Source organism: Lissotriton vulgaris, chromosome 7 (assembly GCF_964263255.1).
Source record: "Lissotriton vulgaris chromosome 7, aLisVul1.2, whole genome shotgun sequence".
In the NCBI taxonomy this organism is placed as follows: Eukaryota; Metazoa; Chordata; class Amphibia; order Caudata; family Salamandridae; genus Lissotriton; species Lissotriton vulgaris.
In genome coordinates, this window is record NC_141695.1 from 615,011,893 (window position 1) to 615,031,305 (window position 19,413).

Here is a 19,413-nt window from a genome sequence, read left to right on the forward strand (position 1 = left end):
CAGGGCCCAAATCTCATCCCTATCATTCAAGCCTGTTTTTGATTTTGATATTTCTCTAGCATTCTTGCCTCGAATAGATTCAATTTAATTTTCATCTACCCTTTGCTAGCATTGGTCACATTGCACAGCACAGACCATTCAATGTCTCTTTCTGAGTGATTGTGCATTAAGAAATGACTTACTAAGGGCGCCCCTGGTGTTTTACATTTTACTCTCGATTTATATTGTAAAATTCTTGTTTTTACTGTTTGAGTCGTTTGACCAATGTAAACATTGTTACATGGACATCTTATACAATAGATTAAGTTCTTCGAATTGCAATTTGAAAAAGCTCTGAGTATGTGTGATTCCGTGTATCAAAATGTCTTTGGTGTCTTTGCTTAATTCACAAGCCGAACTATTTTGACATCTATAGTGTCCAATTACTGGGGGTAGTCCTAGGAGTTCTCTAGCCCCTTTAGGAAGTGGAGGTGTTGTGATAGTTGCTCTCACTAATTGGTTCCTAATGTTCTTGCCCTTTTTAAAGGCAAATAAAGGTTTAGGTATGCCAAGTTCTTCTATTATTTTCCAGTTTTTTTTTATTATTTTCTTGACTTTATTAGCCCTTGGGTCAAAAGTCAACACACATGTCAGAGGAGTGTCATTATCCTTGTTTTTAGGCAACAAAAGTGTTTCCCTCTGGGTATACCAGGCTCTTTTTAGAGCGGTTTTTACATTTTTTTTTGGGATATCCCCGGTTTATCAGTTTGTCTTTTAGTTTGTCTGCATTGTAAAAGTAGTTTTCTTTACTACTGCAATTCGAATTGACCATATGGTAAATTCTCTTTTAGAGTGCGCGGGTGGCAACTCGTAAAATGTAACAAAGTGTTATGATCAGTAGGCTTGGAGTATAAATTGACACATAACTTGCCCTCTTCATGTTGGATGTAGACATCCAGAAAATTAATTTTTTCCTGATCACTCGTAATTGTAAAATTAAATTCCTGTTCTACAATTAAGCCAACTATGAACTTCGGTTAGCTGAGAGTTATCTCCGTTCCAAATCATGAAATATCGTCTATATAGCGACACCAGAACTCCACATGATGTTTAAATGGGTTGGTGTCTTTCCGGTGAAAAACTGCACACCATTGCCACTCCAGATATTTGGAGGAACAAATTGTTTTTAAAGTTAAAGAAATTATTCTTAAGACAAAATTTGGCAAGGGCTAGAATGAATTTAGTTGGAACTTGGTGTGGGCGATCTCTTGAATCTAAGGCATGTTCTATTACTCCTAGTGCCTCATCCTGGGGTATGTTGGTGTATAAAGATTCAATATCAAATGTGGTGAGTAGTTGAATTTCTGGGTTATAAACTAGAAACTGATATAAACTGATATTGACTATTTTAATGAGGCCTTGTCAGACGTTCTTCTGGGCACTTGGTCCAAGCCCGCTACAGGTCTGCATGTAGATAGTAACGTAGCCATGCGCCACCGCCCGGCTCCGGGCGACCCTTGCTTCCTGTCCACACACTCCACCCCAAAGAACCTGGTCATCCAGGCCTTTAACTCCCCGACCGCATTCCCGACGGCTCCCCACGATCGGGAATCCAAGAGGTACGAGCAATACGGGAAAAAGGTATTCCCCTCCCTGAGTTTGGGGTTGCGGTCAGTCAACACTGCGTGCCTCTTGGGCCATTACACCCACTCTCTGTGGGACACGGTCGCGGACGTGCTGCCACAATGTCCGGAGGAGGTCCGGACTAAACTCGCCCAAGCCCTTGCGGAGGGTCGAGATGTGGCACGGTATTCCATCCGGTGTGGGCTGGATACCACGGACTCACTGGGCAGAGCGATAGCAACGACGGTGGCGATTCGTCGCCACGCCTGGTTGAGGTCAGCCAACTTTTTGGCTGCTGTCCAAAATACCCTTTGGACATGCCATTTGATGGCAGTCGCCTCTTTGGCGACAAGGCAGACAATGCGCTTGAGCGCTTTAAGGACTCCAGGGTTACGGCCAAGTCCTTGGGCCTCTCGGCCCCGCGCCAGCAAACGGCTGCCTTTCGCTACTTTTGTGGCCAAGGAAGGGGCGCCCCTACACATCCTGCCAGCCACGGGCTGCAGACTACCATCCAGCGGGGTGGCGGACTTGGAAACCGCCGTGGAGGCGGTCGAGAACAACAGCGAGGCCAGTCCACGCCTGCCCCTGCAGCATCCGCCTCAAAACCCTCCTAGTCCGAGCTTTCAGGCCCATGTGACGCCAGTGGGGGGCAGGGTTCGCCATCACCACCTCCACTGGCGTACTGTCACATCGGACAGGTGGGTGCTGCAAATTGTCCGAAGGGGTTACTCCCTCCCCTTCCAGCCATGCCACCGCAGTACCACCGCGTGTCGGGGGATCACTTGAAGCTTCTACAAGAGGAAGTTACTGCCCTCTTGGCCAAGGGGGCCATCGAGCGCGTTCCTGGGCCAGAAGTAGGATATGGTTGTTACTCCCACTACTTTCTGGTACCCAAGAAGGGCAAAGGGGCTTACGCCCTATCTTGGACCTGCGGAACGTCAACGGCTTCCTCCGGAAGGAGAAGTTCAAGATGCTGACTCTGGCTCAGGTCTTAGCTGCCCTGGACCCGGGAGACTGGATAGTAGCGTTGGACTTGCAGGACGCTAGGTCACGAGCACTTTCAGTTTACCGTGCTCCCCTTCGGCCTTACCAGCGCCCCACGGGTGTTCACAAAAGTGATGGCGGTGGTCGCAGCCCATCTGCGCAAGTTAGGGGTTTCAGTCTTCCCCTACCTCGACGACTGGTTGTTGAAGGCGGGCTCGCCCCAGACAGTAGTCTGCCACCTCCAGACTACGGCCGACCTCCTGCACCTGCTGGGATTCTCCATCAATGTGCCGAAGTCACACCTGTGTCTCTCTCAGAAGCTCCTCTTCATCGGAGCGGTTCTAGACTCGGCGCAGTTTCGGGTTTATCCTCCGGAACAGCCGGTTCGGGATATTCAGGCTCTGATTCCGATCTTTCAGCCGTTATCCCGAGTCTCGGTCAGGTTGACGCTGCGGCTTCTAGGGCTGATGGCCTCCTGCATCCTTCTGGTGCATCACGCCAGGTGGCTGATGCGAGCTCTGCAGTGGGACCTGAAGTTTCAGTGGGTCCAGCATCAGGGCAACTTGTCCGACCATGTCTTGATCTCGGAGGGCACTGCAAGACAGTTACAGTGGTGGCTCACGGACCACGATTGGGTCGGCGGCAGATCCCTCTCCCTACCCCAACCGGAGCACGTAGTTGTGACGGATGCGTCCCTGTAGGGCTGGGGAGGCAGCATGGATAAGGCGGAGATCAACCTTCTGGAGCTGCGGGCGATCCGGCTTGCACTGAAGGCATTCCTCCCCTCTGTCTGGGGGAGTGTAGTACAGGTGTTCACGGCAAAACGACACCGCCATGTGGTACTGCAACAAACAGGGCGGGGTGGGGTCGTGGACCCTATGCCAAGAGGCTCTGCGCCTCTGGCAGTGGCTGGAACATCAGGGCGTGACCCTGGTGGTTCAACACCTGGCAGGTTCCCTGAACACCAGGGCGGACGAACTCAGCTGTCGGTGCATGATGGATCACAAATGGCGTCTGAACTCGGACGTGGCACAAGGCCTCTTTCAGCAGTAGGGAGAGCCTTGGTTAGATCTATTCGCCACAGAATAGAACGCGCAATGTCATCAGTTCTGCGCGTTGGAATTTCCAAGGCGGCACTCGCTCTGATACGCTTTTCGTCCCGAGTGGAACTGTGGTCTGTTGTACGCCTTTCCGCCTATACCACTTCTGCCCAGAGTGCTGAAGAAGATCAGACGCGACCAGGCCCAAGTTAACCTTGTGGCTCCGGACTGGGCACGAAGATATTGGTATCCTGAGCTACTCAGAATGTCTGTCGATCCCCCTATTCGTCTACCTCTTCAGGAGGACCTTCTGTCGCAGCAGCAGGGGACGGTCCTCCACCCGAACCTGTCCAGTCTCCACCTCCATGCTTGGAGATTGAGCGGCGACAGTTGAGGCCATTTGACTTGCCTCCTGAAGTTTGTAATGTGATTCTGGCAGCCAGGCGTCCCTCTACAAAGTCTGTGTACGCCTGCAGGTGGAATAGCATTGTGGGACATGTAGTCTGGCCACAATGTACAAAAAGTCCCATGCAGCCAGACATGTCCTAATGTAGTCAATGCATCAGCCAGTCAGGGAATGGTAGCCAGCATGCATGTAGCAACCTCACATGTAAAAGATACATATAATTAATCAACGTCCCCTTCCATCACAGGTGGCGCTGATAACACCAGCAGCGACAGTGAGGGGCTGCAAATTGATGACACACATGAAGATCCTGAGGGTGAGGAAGATACATCCACACAACCAGCTCCACCTGGCCAAGCACCAGTGCCAGCAGGCGTACCACCACCTGCAACGCCAGCTACAACAGGCGCACCACCATTGTCAGCTGTGAGACCCATGCCAGTGGCATCGTCAACACCAGCAGTTGCAAGACCAGCGACACAATGCACACCTACTGTGCCCACCCAGCCCAGCAGGCAGGTCAGGGAGCTGCGCCAAAGTACACCATGCACCAGCAGGAGGGGGATGACTGTGCGTGTGCCAGGGCTCTCAATAGAGCGCCACATGCTGCGCGTGCACCAATTACAGGCACGACACCTTGCAGCTATACACCTGCAGCTGCACAATACAGGCAGGAATGTTGTCCATCTGTTCGACAGGATGGGCCGGATGACCACAGCTATGGAGGCAAACACTGCGGCCATGGTTAGCCAGCGAAACCTCACCCGCTGCCGCCACCGCCAGCTCCTCACACGCCTCTCGGCGTACACGCGCTCCAATTATGTAATTGGCTACGCCACTTCCCAGTTGTCCCGTAGGTCTTTGGCCATGCAACTCCAGATGGTCCAATGCTGTCAGGACGTGGCACGGGCACTGGAGCAGGTAACCACTGCTGTTCAGGCTCTGCAGCCAACTAGCCATGGCCATGCAGGAGGGGATGACACAAGTGAGGGGCCATCTAGTCAAGGCAGCCTGTCTTCGTCACAGGTTAGTGTTCTACTCCGCAGCAGCAGGACCCACAGCAGCATCACGTGCTCAGCCGGAGGAAGAGGTCGAGAGGCGACTGGGAGCTTCGCGCCGGAGGCGCCAATGACATTACTGTTCTTAGGGCAGGGACATGCTGCTGACATAAGCATGCCCACTACAAAATCTTGAGTAGTATGACGCAATACTCCTCAAATGTTACTGTTTGAAATAATGCCATATTATTGTGCAACCAACAATATTTATTCAATAATACTACTTCAGACTCGTGTCATTATTTCCATTGTCATGCATGAGTGAAGTGTTGGGTGAGGGGAGTGGGTGCACTAGAAACAGTTCATTGTGATTTGGTTGCGCCATCTGTGTCCTTCAGCAGGATTTCCCCCGCGTGCATGACACGCATGTGCAGGTGGGCGGTGGTTCCCTTCCGACTCACTGCCAGATATCTCTACAGGTATCCGGCGCTTGGTAGCAATGTTGTGTAGTATTGCACACACGGCCACAATGCTGCAGCAGACCTCAGGCTCGTATTTGATGGCCCCACCAGTCTTCAGAAGGCCAAATGTCCTCTCAATGCAATTTCTTGTGCGTATGTGTGCTGCATTGTAACGCCGTTGCTGTGGTGTTGCAGGGTTGAGGTATGGGGTGAGGAGGTACTCATGGAGAGCGTAGCCACTGTCACCTGTTATGTTATGTTATGTTAAAAATGCTCTTTTATAGCGCACGGCTACTCCAAGGAGTGTCCCGGCGCTTTGGCAAAGAGCCTAAGGAATAAGGAGAAACATAGCACAACAGACACGAAAAGAAAGAAAACAGAGACCAATTACTGGGTGAAAAGCCAGGTTTTAAGTCCTTTTCTAAAGGAAAGCAAATCCTCAGTTTTCCTGAGCGGAACAGCCTTGAGTCGCTAGAAATCGAAAGGAACGTCCTCCGATTCAAGTCAGGCGGATAGAGGGAGTCAAGGCTTTGAATAGAGACGCAGATCGTAGCGTCCTGCGAGGCACATAAAAAGCCAAGCATTTCTGAAGGTATTTGGGGTCTATCCGATGAAGGGACTTATAGGCGAAAGTGAGCGCCTTGAAAGCAATCCTTTTAGCGACTGGAAGCCAGTGCAATTTCTTTAGGAGCTCTGTGGCTCCAGCTCTGCGCTCTAGGCCAAAAAATGGCTCTAGCCGCAGAATTCTGCACAATCTGCAGTCGGGCCAAAAGATATTTCGGCAGGCCAAGATAGAGAACGTTCGCGTAATCCAGACGCGAACCTATCAAGGCCTGCACGATGATCTTTCTATGCTTCAGCGAGAGCAGCGGAAGAAATTTCCGCAGCATCTTTAAAAGGCCGAAGCATTTACCAGTCAGTCCAATGATCTGGGGGCCGAAGGTGAGGCCATCATCTACCACAACGCCTACGTTTTTGGCTTTAGAAGAAGCAACATCCGGTGGAAACATGTCTGAAGGCCACCAGGCCTTACAGCCAGGATCTGGAGGACATCCAAAAAAAAGCAATTCCGATTTATCGGAATTGCATTTTAAGCTGTGACGCTGGAACCAGGCAAAGACCGCTCCCAAACAGTCTCTAATCCGCGATCCGTCGAAATCCCTGCCCTTTTCAGATGTAAAGAGCAGCTTGGTGTCATCAGCGTAGGTTATGATCTGGGCACCAAAAGATTCCGCAACCGCCGACAAGGGGGCCATGTAGATGTTAAAAAGCCTGAATGAGAGGAGCAGAGGGTGAGTGCCTGTGCTGCGCAGCTACATCATCACAGTGTAACATTGTGGGGCAAGTGTACTTACCGAGTAGGTGTCCTTCACCAAAGTCTTCCCTGGCCAGTCGTGTGTGGAGGCCGCTGTGCCGGAATATGAAGAAGTCATGTGTGCTCCCCGGGTACTATGCCACTATGTCCGTGATGTATGTCTTAGCACTGCACACCATCTGGATGTTGAGGGAGTGGTAGGACTTGCGGTTGCGGTACATGTATTCCGTTTGTGCTGGTGGGCAGATCTGGATGTGGGTACAGTCAATGCATCCTATCACATGTGGAAATTGTGCAACGTTGTAAAATTGATGCTTCGTCACTTCCAATTCCTGTTGGCTGTTGGAGAATGAGATGTGGTGGTGTAGCTGGGTCAGCATTGCATCCAGGAAACTCCTTAGATAGCGGGACATGGTGGGCTGGGATATCCCCCCTGCAACTGCAACTATCCCCTGGAAGCTTCCGGAGGCCAGAAGGTGCAGGCTGCACAATACCTGGACATGTGTGGGCATGGCATTGGTCCTTTTTGTTGGGTGCTGCATCAGGGGGTCTAGGTCCTGGATTAGCTTGATGATCATTGGCCCATTCAGGCGGTACTTAGCGTATATTTGCTCCCTGGTTTGGCCCAGAAGGGTGACCCGTTGGCGGCCTTCGCCGCCTGACCACCATGTAGAGTCCTGGCATTGTGAGAGTCCTGATGCTGCAGCTCCTTAAGTGTGTTTGGTCAGGCCTGCATCTGTTGCTAATTAGGAAACGCTTTTTCCAAATACTTTTTTTTTCCCTTACTGGTTACCACCTGGTTTGGGTTCTCCTTAAATTGTGCGTCGCAAAATGCGATTTTAGGGTTTTTCGCAATTTGAGATTTATCATGAGCCCCGACCTTGTCCGGGAGCTTCTAGGCTTCCCTGACCCCCGACATTGTGCAGCAGCCTGGCCCCCTGCCCGCCCTGACATTGTCAAGCAGCTCGTCAATTTTTTAAATAATGTATATTTTTTTATTTATATAGCCTATGTCCATCTGCACACCCTGACGATTACTATGATGTATCTGGTGTATCAGGTGTGTGGATTGGCGCTGTGGTTCTCGAGTTTACCCACCTCAAAGGTGCAAAGTTCTTCCTTTATTATAGTAGTATAGATTGCGATTTATTTGCGATTTCGCAGTTTTATTCGCAGAATCAATGGTTTCTCGCAATTTCAGAATCGCTAATGGGCTTCTTCCAGGATTCTGTGAATTTTATTGCGATATCGCAAAAATTTATTTGCGAATTCGCAATTTTGGGATTTCCACTGTCTTGAATTCCTTTTCATCAAATTGCGATCGCAATTGCTTTTTCGCAGCTATTGCGATCGCAATTTGGCTTTATGAATCTAGCTGTTTGTCTTTATTCTTGTCTCTGAACGACTGAAGCATTAACCTTTTGAGCTGTTGGCCTTGTGTGACCTAAAGCTTCATTTATTAAAGACTTATTTCTTGGTGACTATACCAATGGCCAGGTTTGTAAGTGAGTTGTAATTGCTTTTTGACTCCGAAGCATTCACGATATGCCACTCGGCCACAGAGGTCCTAAGGACTCATCCAACCTACATTTAAAAGGTGGAGTAGTAAATCCTTGGCATTTTTCATATATAATTTTCAGGTTTGCATTCTCTTTGGCTTGGGAAACACTTAACAAAGTTAATGCCTTTAACCTTTGTGCACTTTTTCCTTGATGGGGCATGGATCTATGTTGTGCCAACCAATTGTGGCTTAGGAGGCAATGATGGTGGTGCCCAGCTTCTAAGATTACTATTTCCGAATGAATTCACTCATATATTAACCTTTGCTATACTTTGAATTGAGCAGGACCTCCATATTGTGTCCTAGCACACCCTGTCAGATCAGAGGCAGTTCCTATTGTGTTCACGAGGCACGTACTTGTCTGAGACATAATGCCCAGCAGTTATTTAGTCTTCACCACATTCCTTTTGGCAATACACTGCTCGTGAGGTTTTCCAGCCGAGTGATGCTTAGTTTTACAAGGTAGTTTTGCCCAATCTCTTTCCTAACCATGGTCATTGGTGGCTACCTAGCAGTGCTTCACATGTATTGCAAGGGACTCATAGGCAGCTCTCGGAAATGCCTGACAGAAGCCCTCAAGTCCTGACCTATATGAAACGTGGAGAAGACCGTTTTAATCTAGCTCACTGAAATCAAGGGTAGGTTGACAGAGCTAGAAAATGCTCACACAAATGTATGGAGGGATCGAGTGGAGGCAACCATTAGGGATGTCCCGCCATTTGTCAAACAAACTTCGGATATGTCCCGTCCTTTGGAACCACAATATCCCAGATCAAACCGCTCCCCTGCACCATTAGTGCTAAGATTACAGACAACAAAAATAGGGAGGCCCCCTGTCGGCACCAGAGTTTAAAAACGCCAAGAACAGGACACCACACCCCAGAAATACTTCACCTTCCCCCAGAGGCAACACCATACATCATAGTCTTAAAAGGAGCTCCCAAATTAACATCTTAAGCTAAAAAATCATGGATAGAATTAATAAACAAAGTGGTGCACTGGATGGCTAGTTTTGATATAAATATCAGCTCGCTCTTTGAAGAAATTACAATGGTGAGAAGTGTGAACTTGGTGTGTCGCACAGAAAAAACGTGTAATAGGAACTGCATTGTTATTAACTTCCAACACCCAGAGGTGGTTAGATCCTGCCTTAAGAAGATCGAGACAAGACAACATTATATTATAAATTGAAAATGAGTGATCGCTGTCCTATTAGGTTTTTTCTATAAACCTCCCCCTGTATTTGCTAACACAGCACATATATCTAGCAAGGGCCCAACAGTAGCTTGTACGAATCGATTCGCCCCACTCTCCAGCCTGGCCAAACCTGATTGACTGAATGAACATGGTGAGAAAGAAACAAATATGAGGGAGAGAAGCCTAAATGGCAAGAGGCATAACATTGGAGGTCAAACAACAAAGGCTATCAATATAATTAGCCAAGTAAAGCTTAGATTCTGAAACATAGGGGATCAAGAATAAGCTTAGGGATAAGGAGTGGCTAGATAGTATTAAAGCATTACACTTACTGTGTCTCCAGGAGACATGGCATATTCAAGAACCATATATCGATGGCTTTGTCATGGTCTCGACCCCAGCTACACCCTCAGTATCTGGACGAGCTAAGGGATGCCTGGCAATTTTGATCTCCATTTCAGCACCAGTAGAACTAACACAAATGTATAATGGCTCCCTTTATTTCCAACTGGATCTCTTAGCAGTGGGTAAAAATTAAAGCTTATTTTGGTTAATTATTATAATACCATTTTTAATATCACTCGATATAAGGCTGTGAAGGAGCTAGGGAAAGCATTGGCTAACTTTGTAAAGGGGGTGGACCACAAATACATATGTATCTGGGTTGGGGATTTCAACACTAGTATGTGCAGCTATTCAGGAATTAGTGTTAGTGGATTCACAGACATATCTGGGACCAATCAACGTCCTTTCCCACACGATAGCTATGGAGAAAAGCTTAATGAACTTTTGTGTAAACATATTCTTGAAGTTTTATAATCAAGTGGAGAAGAGGGCGAATTATCAAAACCAGCCTTCCAAGGTAATGGCAACCAAACATGTATTGACCACATTATAATGTCTACCAATGGCTTGAAACGCTATGGGCTCCTCCATATCGAACTCACTAGACACAGCGACCCTGCCCATAAGTGTTAAAATAATTCGGCATGAGGACAAACTACAGTTACCAACTAGAACGGTAGCAGGAAAAACAATATCGGCATTAAATGGAAGGGATAAATGAAGTTGCCGCATTTGATAAAATTATTTTGGCAATAGCCTCTAACTTAAGAAAAGATAGTTCTTTGAGTAAGTAGAAGACAAAAAGATAGTTTAATTATAGCTGCCCCCGGGCATAACAAAAATTAAATAAGGCCCTACACATAATACCTAGAGATAAGATAGAAATTAAGCGTCACAGACTAATATATAAACAGGCTTTAAAACTAAGGAAGAAAAAGGTACAGGAGGCTGCTTGGTCGAAACTGAATCCGGCCACGGATACAAGGGATTCCACTCTATTTTGGAAGTTGGTAAATTCACCAATGTGGAAAGATGAACAAGACCCGATAAGTGAATCATTTATTGCCCCCAAATGATTGGCTTACACATTTTCGTGGAATCTTTAACATATCCTTTAAAAATATAGGAGAGTCAGCCCCCATAGCTCTCATACCCTTACAACAGATCGGGCTAGAGGAGGTAATTTTGGTAATTAATAAAATGAAACATGGTAAGGCCCCAGGACCCGATGGGGTTTCGGCCGATGCATACAAAAAATATATGCAGTTATGGGCACCCATTTTAACTCGTCTGCAATGCACCCGCCAAAGGCTGCGTACCTTACACAATGGCTAATAGTATAATTGTCTCCATTTTTAAAAAAGGCAACAGGAGTGATGCGAAATGCTACCATCCCATATCACTTCTAGATTCATCAGTAAAGATCATGGGGCGAATAGTCCTTGAAAGATTGGAGACATGGGCCTATGATTGTAACATCCTAACAGAATCCCAATATGGCTTTAGGGGTTAGATGGGGACAGTAGAGCAGTGCATCAATCTGAATTTAATCATTGGTAAATGCACACTGGCCAAGGAGGAATACATCCATTTATGCTTCGCAGGCCTTAGTTCAGCCTTTGATTGTGTAAATCACCCTAAATTGTGGGAAGCAAGGATTAATATGGGCGCCTCAGATGACATTGTGTCATTTTTATCACAACTATATGCATGACTTACATCTAGAGTAAGGTATCGGAGGGAAGGAGAGTGCACCCCAAGTTTTAATCCGTCCAGGGTAATAAAGCAGGGCTGTGCTATTGCACCCCTCCTCATCTCTTTATACATTATTGGGATTGACAAAACCCTCCAAGAATTGAACACTGATGCCCCGAAAATAGGCTCTCGACCAACCCCGCTGCTCCTTTATGCAGACGGCGCAGTGTTAATATCTAGAACTGCAAACGGACTACAAAAGCTGGTCGAAGCTTTCTTCAAATACATGGAGCAAAAAGACCTAAAATTCAATCTTACTAAAACTTTTGTGATGGTCTGTGGACAGGGTAAGGCTGAGAAAAAGACTCGCTGTGAGGGAACATAAGCTGACAGAAGTCCAAAGTTTCTCCTAGTTAGGCATTTTATTCTCCTTTAATAGTCATTGGGGCCCCCATCTAGACCAGTTAAAACTTAAACTTATCAGACCTATGGAGGCCATTTTCAGATTTTGTAGCAAGATACGCAGCAGACCTATTCGTGATAAGCACAAACTATATGACAGTAAATGCCTATCAGTAGCAACCTATGGCTCTGTAGTATAGGGTAACGCCAGTGCAAATTTATTACAATCCTGTAAAAATGATTTTTTCTGCCGTATGCTGGCTGCACCAAAGTCTACCTCCGTATATCTCCTACATAAATAACTGGGATGCATTGTATGTTGTCGACCTAATACAAGCAAGAGCTTTATGCTCTTGGCATAACATCTGGTGCAAGGAGGGACCAAACTTCACTAGGGACATAATTAAGGATTGCTTAGCACTGAAACATTTCAATAAAATCCCATGGCTAGCATATGTGGATAAGCTGCTGAAGGAAATCGATAAAGACCTATCAGTGATAAGTCCCTCAGGTATTTTGCAATACGGTGAAAAGGAAATGAAAAAGATTTACATGGAGAAACAAAGCCAAGAAAGAGCTAGCAAAGAAGAGAAAAAACAAGCGTATCAAGATACATGGCTAGTATAACGCTGTTTGGTCTACCTGAATATCTAGTTAAAGTTACAAATACCCCGGAAAGATTTTAGCTGACAACGTTACATTTGGGCACTGTCCATGAACTGATAGATTTTCCAAATCCTGAAAGATGGCACAAAATAATTTACAGATGCCCATGTGATGGGAAAACTACCCAGTCTACAATGCACTTTATGCTGTTCTGCAAGTTTTGTCGAGCTATCAGGAGAACATTTCTACGGCCTATCTTTAAGGCAAAGAAACTTTTCTTTTATAAAGATGCCATGAATTTTATTTATACCCTCAATAATGAATTAGTATGCCAAGCTGTTGCTTGATATATAAGCCTGGCTATAAAAAGAAAGAAATCGCTTGCATTTTTAGATAACCTAGTCTATGAAACTGATTGAAAGATAATTTTCGACTGATTATAATTTTTAAAATTTAGGAAAACAAGATGATTTTTATTAATGAAGTACTAACTACTAATTGAATGAGTTTTAATTTTATACAAGATGTATTCTCTATTTTAGGTAAATTTTGCATCTATTGATCGAAGTTTTCAATCTTATGTATGATATTTTCTCTACGTACTTTTATTGATTGATTTTTCTGAATAAAGTTATGATGATGAAAGGTAGAGAAGTACTTCCATATCGCAAATACTAAAATATTGCTTCTGGTTCTTCTGGAACCAGCCACTCCCCTCTGTATTGACTACACAATATAGTACTACACCACTCTTCCCATTCAGAGTTCTTGAAAACTAGTAGTCACTTTAGAGTGAACATGTTTAGATAATTGCATCGTACTAACATTGCTGAGCTCTAGGATCCTACTGATGATTCGGACAGACTTAATTTTCCTGGTTGATGCAGTTATAATTTCCATCCCTCGTATCTGCCTGCTGTTTCCTCCCAAGTCGCAACTGAAATTGCAAGAGAACTTAGAACTTAACAGCCCACTTTGTTTTGCACAATAATACCATCTGACAACTTGCCATGAAGGCTCAACACTGGTTAGAAAGCAAGTTGTTGCTTTATTTTGGCCACTGCTGATATGCCATTAATAGTTCTGGCATTTCCAATATCTTTGTCCAGAAATATAAGTTCTATACATGTAACACATTTTTCTTGCTTTGGTGGCAGAGCCTTCCAGTGCCTACCCCTTGAATCATGTTGGTGTAAATGCTAGAAAGTAATGATGCCATACCTGTTTCCCCCTATTTATGGATCATAATCCTTGAGATTGTAGAGTGCTGAACCTTAAAAATGTACTACTATAGCACAGGCCACTGCTAATACCCTACCGGTGTTCAAGACTGCAGTCTATCCCAAAACAAAAGGTCTTCACATGTAACAAATTCTCCTAACTTTAGTGTCCAATCGTTTCAGTTGATCAAGGCCAGTGTAAATACTTGAAATGACAACACCCATAGACTTTTTCCTCTATTTATGGACCATAGTACTTGAGTTCATGTACCACTGAACCTTAAACATTTACTAGACTATCATTCATGAAAGCCTGTGAATTCTTTTTTTAGCAAGAATGTTAAGAACTCATAGGGGGTTGGCATGACAACTTGGGGAAAAAAATGTCAAATACGATAAAAACAATTTGTTTTTCTTGTAGATTTGGAAATGATGTCCAGCACTTTAAAGTGCTGAGAGATGGTGCTGGGAAGTATTTCCTTTGGGTAGTGAAGTTCAATTCTCTGAATGAGCTGGTTGATTACCACAGGTCCACATCTGTCTCCAGGAACCAACAGATCTTCCTTCGGGACATTGAGCAAGTGCCACAGGTAAATACTTTATCAAGCGGCAGCTAAGGGACTGCACTGCTGATAGATGTCTATTGCATGCAGATGATGTAATGTTGTGCAGAGGTAAGATCATAGATAGGTTGAATGTGGGAAGTGCTCTGTTTTGCTGGGCACAGCTTGAAACATGTAATAGAGTAGTGAATGCCCCCTCAGGGATTGATGTGTGTGCAAGTGGACAGTATCTAGTCACTGGCAAACAATAATAAATTAACTTTTCATTAAAAAAGTATTTTATTAAAATGAAATAACTGATTGATAGTTTATGTAAAATATTTAATTACATTTCAACATGGAGAGTTTTTGCATGCTTTGTGCTTTAACACCTGATGATCGGCTGATCTAAGAGTGGTCATCTGTACGTCTTTCTGACAAATCTGTGTTGAAATGAAGTTTCAGAAAGCGGGATTGATTTTCTAATGAATACATAACCACCACTGACGTCTGACAGCTTCTTTCGCTCCTTTGAGCAAACCAAGGCCATATATAAAAAATATGGTGATCCTCAAGAGGAGGACACCACAAAGGTAGAATATACTGACTGCATTACCAACTCAGTTGCACTGCTTACAAGGTATCCTCAGATTTTGGGTTCCACTTAATCACATTAACTAATAGTGTTGTTATAGCCAACATAAAGGAAGAAGTAGAGGGATCCAGACAAATGGCCAAGGATATCAGTATTAAGACACAATTCCTGGTGGAGTATCTGAATTGTGCCCAGAGATTCAAACCTAACGATTTCTTAAAAGGTACCTTACTGTTTGCCGATGACATGCTGGAAATGCTCTTTCCATATGTAGCCATTTCTATTGCAGGAACTACATTAACAGCAGAAGCTGTGACCATGAAATAGTCTACATATAATGAATGACTTGGAGGAACAAGTTTCAGAGACAGAGATAGGCATTGTACATGAGTTGGAAAAACAATTCACCTCCAGGTTATAATTTTAATTATTATAACCATAAGCGCTGAATTGTCCCCCCCACACGCATCGTCCTGGCGCACTTTTTAGAAGAACATAATACAACACACTTTTCTTTTTGAAAGCCAATTGGTAACCCATGATTCTGCATCATAGGAATTCTCACTGCAGTCATAAATGTAGAATATTCCCATCAGCATGCAGGAAGCTTGGAACAATTCTCATTATTTAACTAATACAACTTTAATTGGCGGTCGACATTTCCAAAATTCCAGCTGTGTGCCACCTACTTAGTATAGAGCAGGTTAGCATTTATTGACATTTCTTCTCTGCAATACCTAATTTAAACAGAATTAAAAACCTGCATTGGAACACCTGTCTGAAATGTTTTAAATTAAACCTCTTAGCATAGATAGGCTTTAAACTTGTGTATTACTGGAAAAATTAATGAAAGGGTGCTTGCTAAGCTAAGAGTGTATTAGGTTAAAAATGTCTGCTCCTCCTTTAAGCAGCCAGCAGCTTCTTTCTTCTAGCGTGTACTGTACTAGCATTTTGCCGCACAGCTTCAGTCGTGTTTTCTAGTTTGTGCTGACTGGATCCTTTAATGCATATGGGGGATTTCCTACCTTTTTGTTGAGGTTTTAACCCTCCGCTAATATTTTTATTTTAATTGGACAATTTAAAGTATCTTCTCCTTCATCAACCCTTTTCCCACATTTGTTAGATAGTTTCACTCTCAATGCCTTCACTATGGTGTAGTGCCCCTCCTGTGGGAGGGAGAAGGCTGCAATCAGACTTTCCCTCTTTGTGTGGTCTGTGTACCATCGACCCACTCTGGTTCAAGCTGTGAAGTCTGTCAGAAACTGACGAGAACATCATTCCAGAGCGAGGCGATCTGCCTTAGGGAATACTTGAAATACTTAAGGGCTGAAGAGGAGGAAAGAAAAAAAGAAAGCTGGACTGAGAGGTGCAGCCCCCTACTAGATCCTTTCCTTCTTCCAGAAGAACAATCTGTGAAGTTTCATGGAGAAAAAAAGTCACACATAATCACCAATGCTCAAGGAAAAAAGGTCAAGTCAGGGAATACTCCCTCTAAACTAATATATTTCCACAGATACTCCTGGCCAAACTTTGCTTAAACAGTGTGCTTGTTCTATCTACTGATGTGTGATCAATAATAAAGTTTTTTTGAAACACCACCACATCTTTTTGGTCTTGTGAGGTTCTGCTTGATTTTGCTTGTTTGAGTATAAATTATTGCCTAGGCTTCTGCTCCATATCCGACATGGAGATAGTGTCTTCCCAACTTGAAAGCCCTTTGCGGCCTGTGATGGGTGAGGAGACCCAGAGCCATCCCCACCATTCTATACACACTCGATGGTCACAGGAGCACCAGCCGGTGTCAAGACAAGCCTTTACATTGACATGTTTGCCGTCTAAGGACAGTTTAATGGCATGTATGGTGTCGCAGAAACTTTACCAGTGGTGGAGTTGCCGATGTTTAAAGCATTACCGGTGAAGCAGTCTTCGATGCCGGAGCGATAACAGTCAAGATATTCATTGTCAAAATGTTGAAGATTTACTTCCAATCCACAGCAATTCAAGTCTGAACATAAACACAGTAAAAAAAATCGACTTTAAGGCTTTGTTCCATGAGCCCCTACGCAGGGTCTCCTTCTGGATGCTTGTCCTTTTTCATACTGCTTACGCCATTATCAAATAAAGTGCTTAGAATGACCATTCCAGTTCTCATCCAGGGGATACTCATCAATAGTCATAATCTAAGTATAATCCCCGCCTATGTGCGGGACCCCGGAGCATATAGAAAATAAAAATAAATATATATGTAGATATATGTGAAAACATATATTTACAGCCTAAAACATTTCCCAACTGGCAAATCTGCGGCAAAAATACATGAATTAGCATACACACAGTAGTACTCTCCCAACCCCTAAGGAAGAGAGAGAGAGCGGTACACATTTGCATACAACAATGCTTTATTGTCATAGGAAAAACCTGTAATTGCAGGCATTTGCCAGTAGGCTGCAGTAGAGTATAAAGAAACAAAGAAAACTGACACTTTGCCTTCAAGGCATTAGAGTAGGGGTACCGTGCCTTTAAGACCGGAAGGCAACCCCCTGATCCCATGGTGCACCACATTCTTTTTTCCGTCTCCTTCTGTGAGGATCCTGGAGCTTGAGCTCTTCAGTTTTTGACTGAAATTGTTATTTGTCAGAATGCCTGCTTTATGCCGGAAGTGTCCTTCTTGTGACAAGAAGATGGCCCTGGCTGACCCACACTCATTGTGCATCGTGTGCCTTCCATCTGCACACGACCCTGACCAGTGCCATCACTGTCAGAAGTTCTCTAGGCGGACTCTTAGCGACAGAGAACGCATTAGACTTAATGCCCTCTTGGAGAAAGACAAAAGTCATCAGGTGGGTGGCCATGGAGGCCCCAGAACGTCTTCTTCAAGCAAGCATGCTAAAAAACGGCAACGTTCCGCATCTCCTGCCTCCAGAAAAAGGAAGGAAGGAAGAAGGTTGAAGTCGCCGTCGAAAAGGCGCAGATGCTCTTATGGATCACCATCGCGACGTCGAAAGTCTCCGTTGCAGCCAAGTAAGTTGACGTCGAGACGCCACACTTCGGGCACGAAGTCTGTGGCTGCTGATGTGTCCAAGTCTCCGTCGACATCGAGGCTTCCGTCGACGTCTAGACACTCTCCGCCGCCCTTGAGGGGGTCAGCGTCGAGAGTTATGACGGCTACCAGATTGCCGGCGGCTGGAGTGCCGCCGTCGAGAGGGTAGTCGAGATCCCACCATTCGACATAGAGGAGGTCGACGCCTAGGCGACGTCCAGAGGACTCACCGTTGACACGACATCGAAGAAAGTCGTCGCCGACACGACGTCGAAGGTTGTCGTCGACAGGACGCCATGGAGGTTCGCCTTCTACTCAACGTCGAGGAAGATCGACGTAGAGGTCAACGTCTTAACGCCGAAGATCGCAGTCAAGATCGCCAAGGCGTGACGATTGACGTAGAGAACATCAAGGCCTCGTTCGACGCCATTGGTCACACAAACGTCTTCGACGTCGAAGCTTTCACCGTCGAGGGAACAGGGCACAGTGATTGTGGAGTCTCCTGGCTCCAGATCGTCAGGGGACAGATCTTCATCTCCTCAGTTGAACATCGTGGAGATCTCTCCAGAAGCGTCCCCCAGATCTGCGGACAGATCAGGCAGTGTCATCTCACCGTCCTCAGGGAGCTGATTCGGGCGGTCGCAGTAGTCCGGGCTCTGATTACTCCTGCACGTTCTCTCTGTCTGCTCAGAGGACAAGCACTCTGGTCAGGCCGACTAAGTCTCCTCCACGGAGGCCACGCCCTTCACTCAGACCAAGTTCTCCCAACATATCACGCTCTCCGGTATGGCCCAGAACACCTGCCAAGCCAAGACTTTCCCCCAGGCCAAGATATCCGCCTAGACATGGGTCTAGATCCATGGGTCGGCACAGCCATCGAGACAGGTCTCATCACAGAGGACGCACTAGATCTCCAACTTGGTCCTCTTCTACGAGGTCTACGGTCCGGGACTATTCTCCGACCTTCTCCTCCACTTCTCCGTCAAGAGTCTCACCTATTGACGACATCGCAACCTTCACAGATGTGCCTGCAGGGGAGCAAAGAAGCTGAACATCTCTCTGCATACTCCTGTGGTCCCTACTTCTATAATCTTCGACACACTTCATCACCGGACAGCGCCTAGACCTCTGCTGCCTCTGGTGCCCGGCTTCCTTGAACCGGCGATGGCTACCTTCATTACGCCGAAGAAATAAAGGGAAGTCCCTATCTAGCCATAAAGGTGGAAAAAGGAATTCCTACTGAATAGTAGAGGGGGTATTCACACTCTTTGTGTACAAACCATAACCACATGAATAATAAATCACACAAATGGATAGAATCAGATAAGAAACGATGTCAAATAATATATATAGAAAAATTGTACAATTTATTCAAAAGATAATACAATCATAAAACAATTTCTT

At 45.5% G+C, this 19,413-nt stretch overlaps 1 protein-coding gene across 2 annotated transcripts in view; it reads left to right on the forward strand.

Moving 5' to 3' along the window:
• The window catches only part of GRB2 (growth factor receptor bound protein 2), a 313,545-nt gene that overhangs the window by 253,789 nt on the left and 40,343 nt on the right, over positions 1–19,413 (forward strand). For both annotated transcript variants that reach the window (XM_086930763.1, XM_086930764.1), the window contains exon 5: positions 14,254–14,422. In XM_086930763.1, coding sequence (XP_086786889.1) covers positions 14,254–14,422 — 169 coding nt within the window. The remainder of the gene's footprint in view (positions 1–14,253; positions 14,423–19,413) is intronic.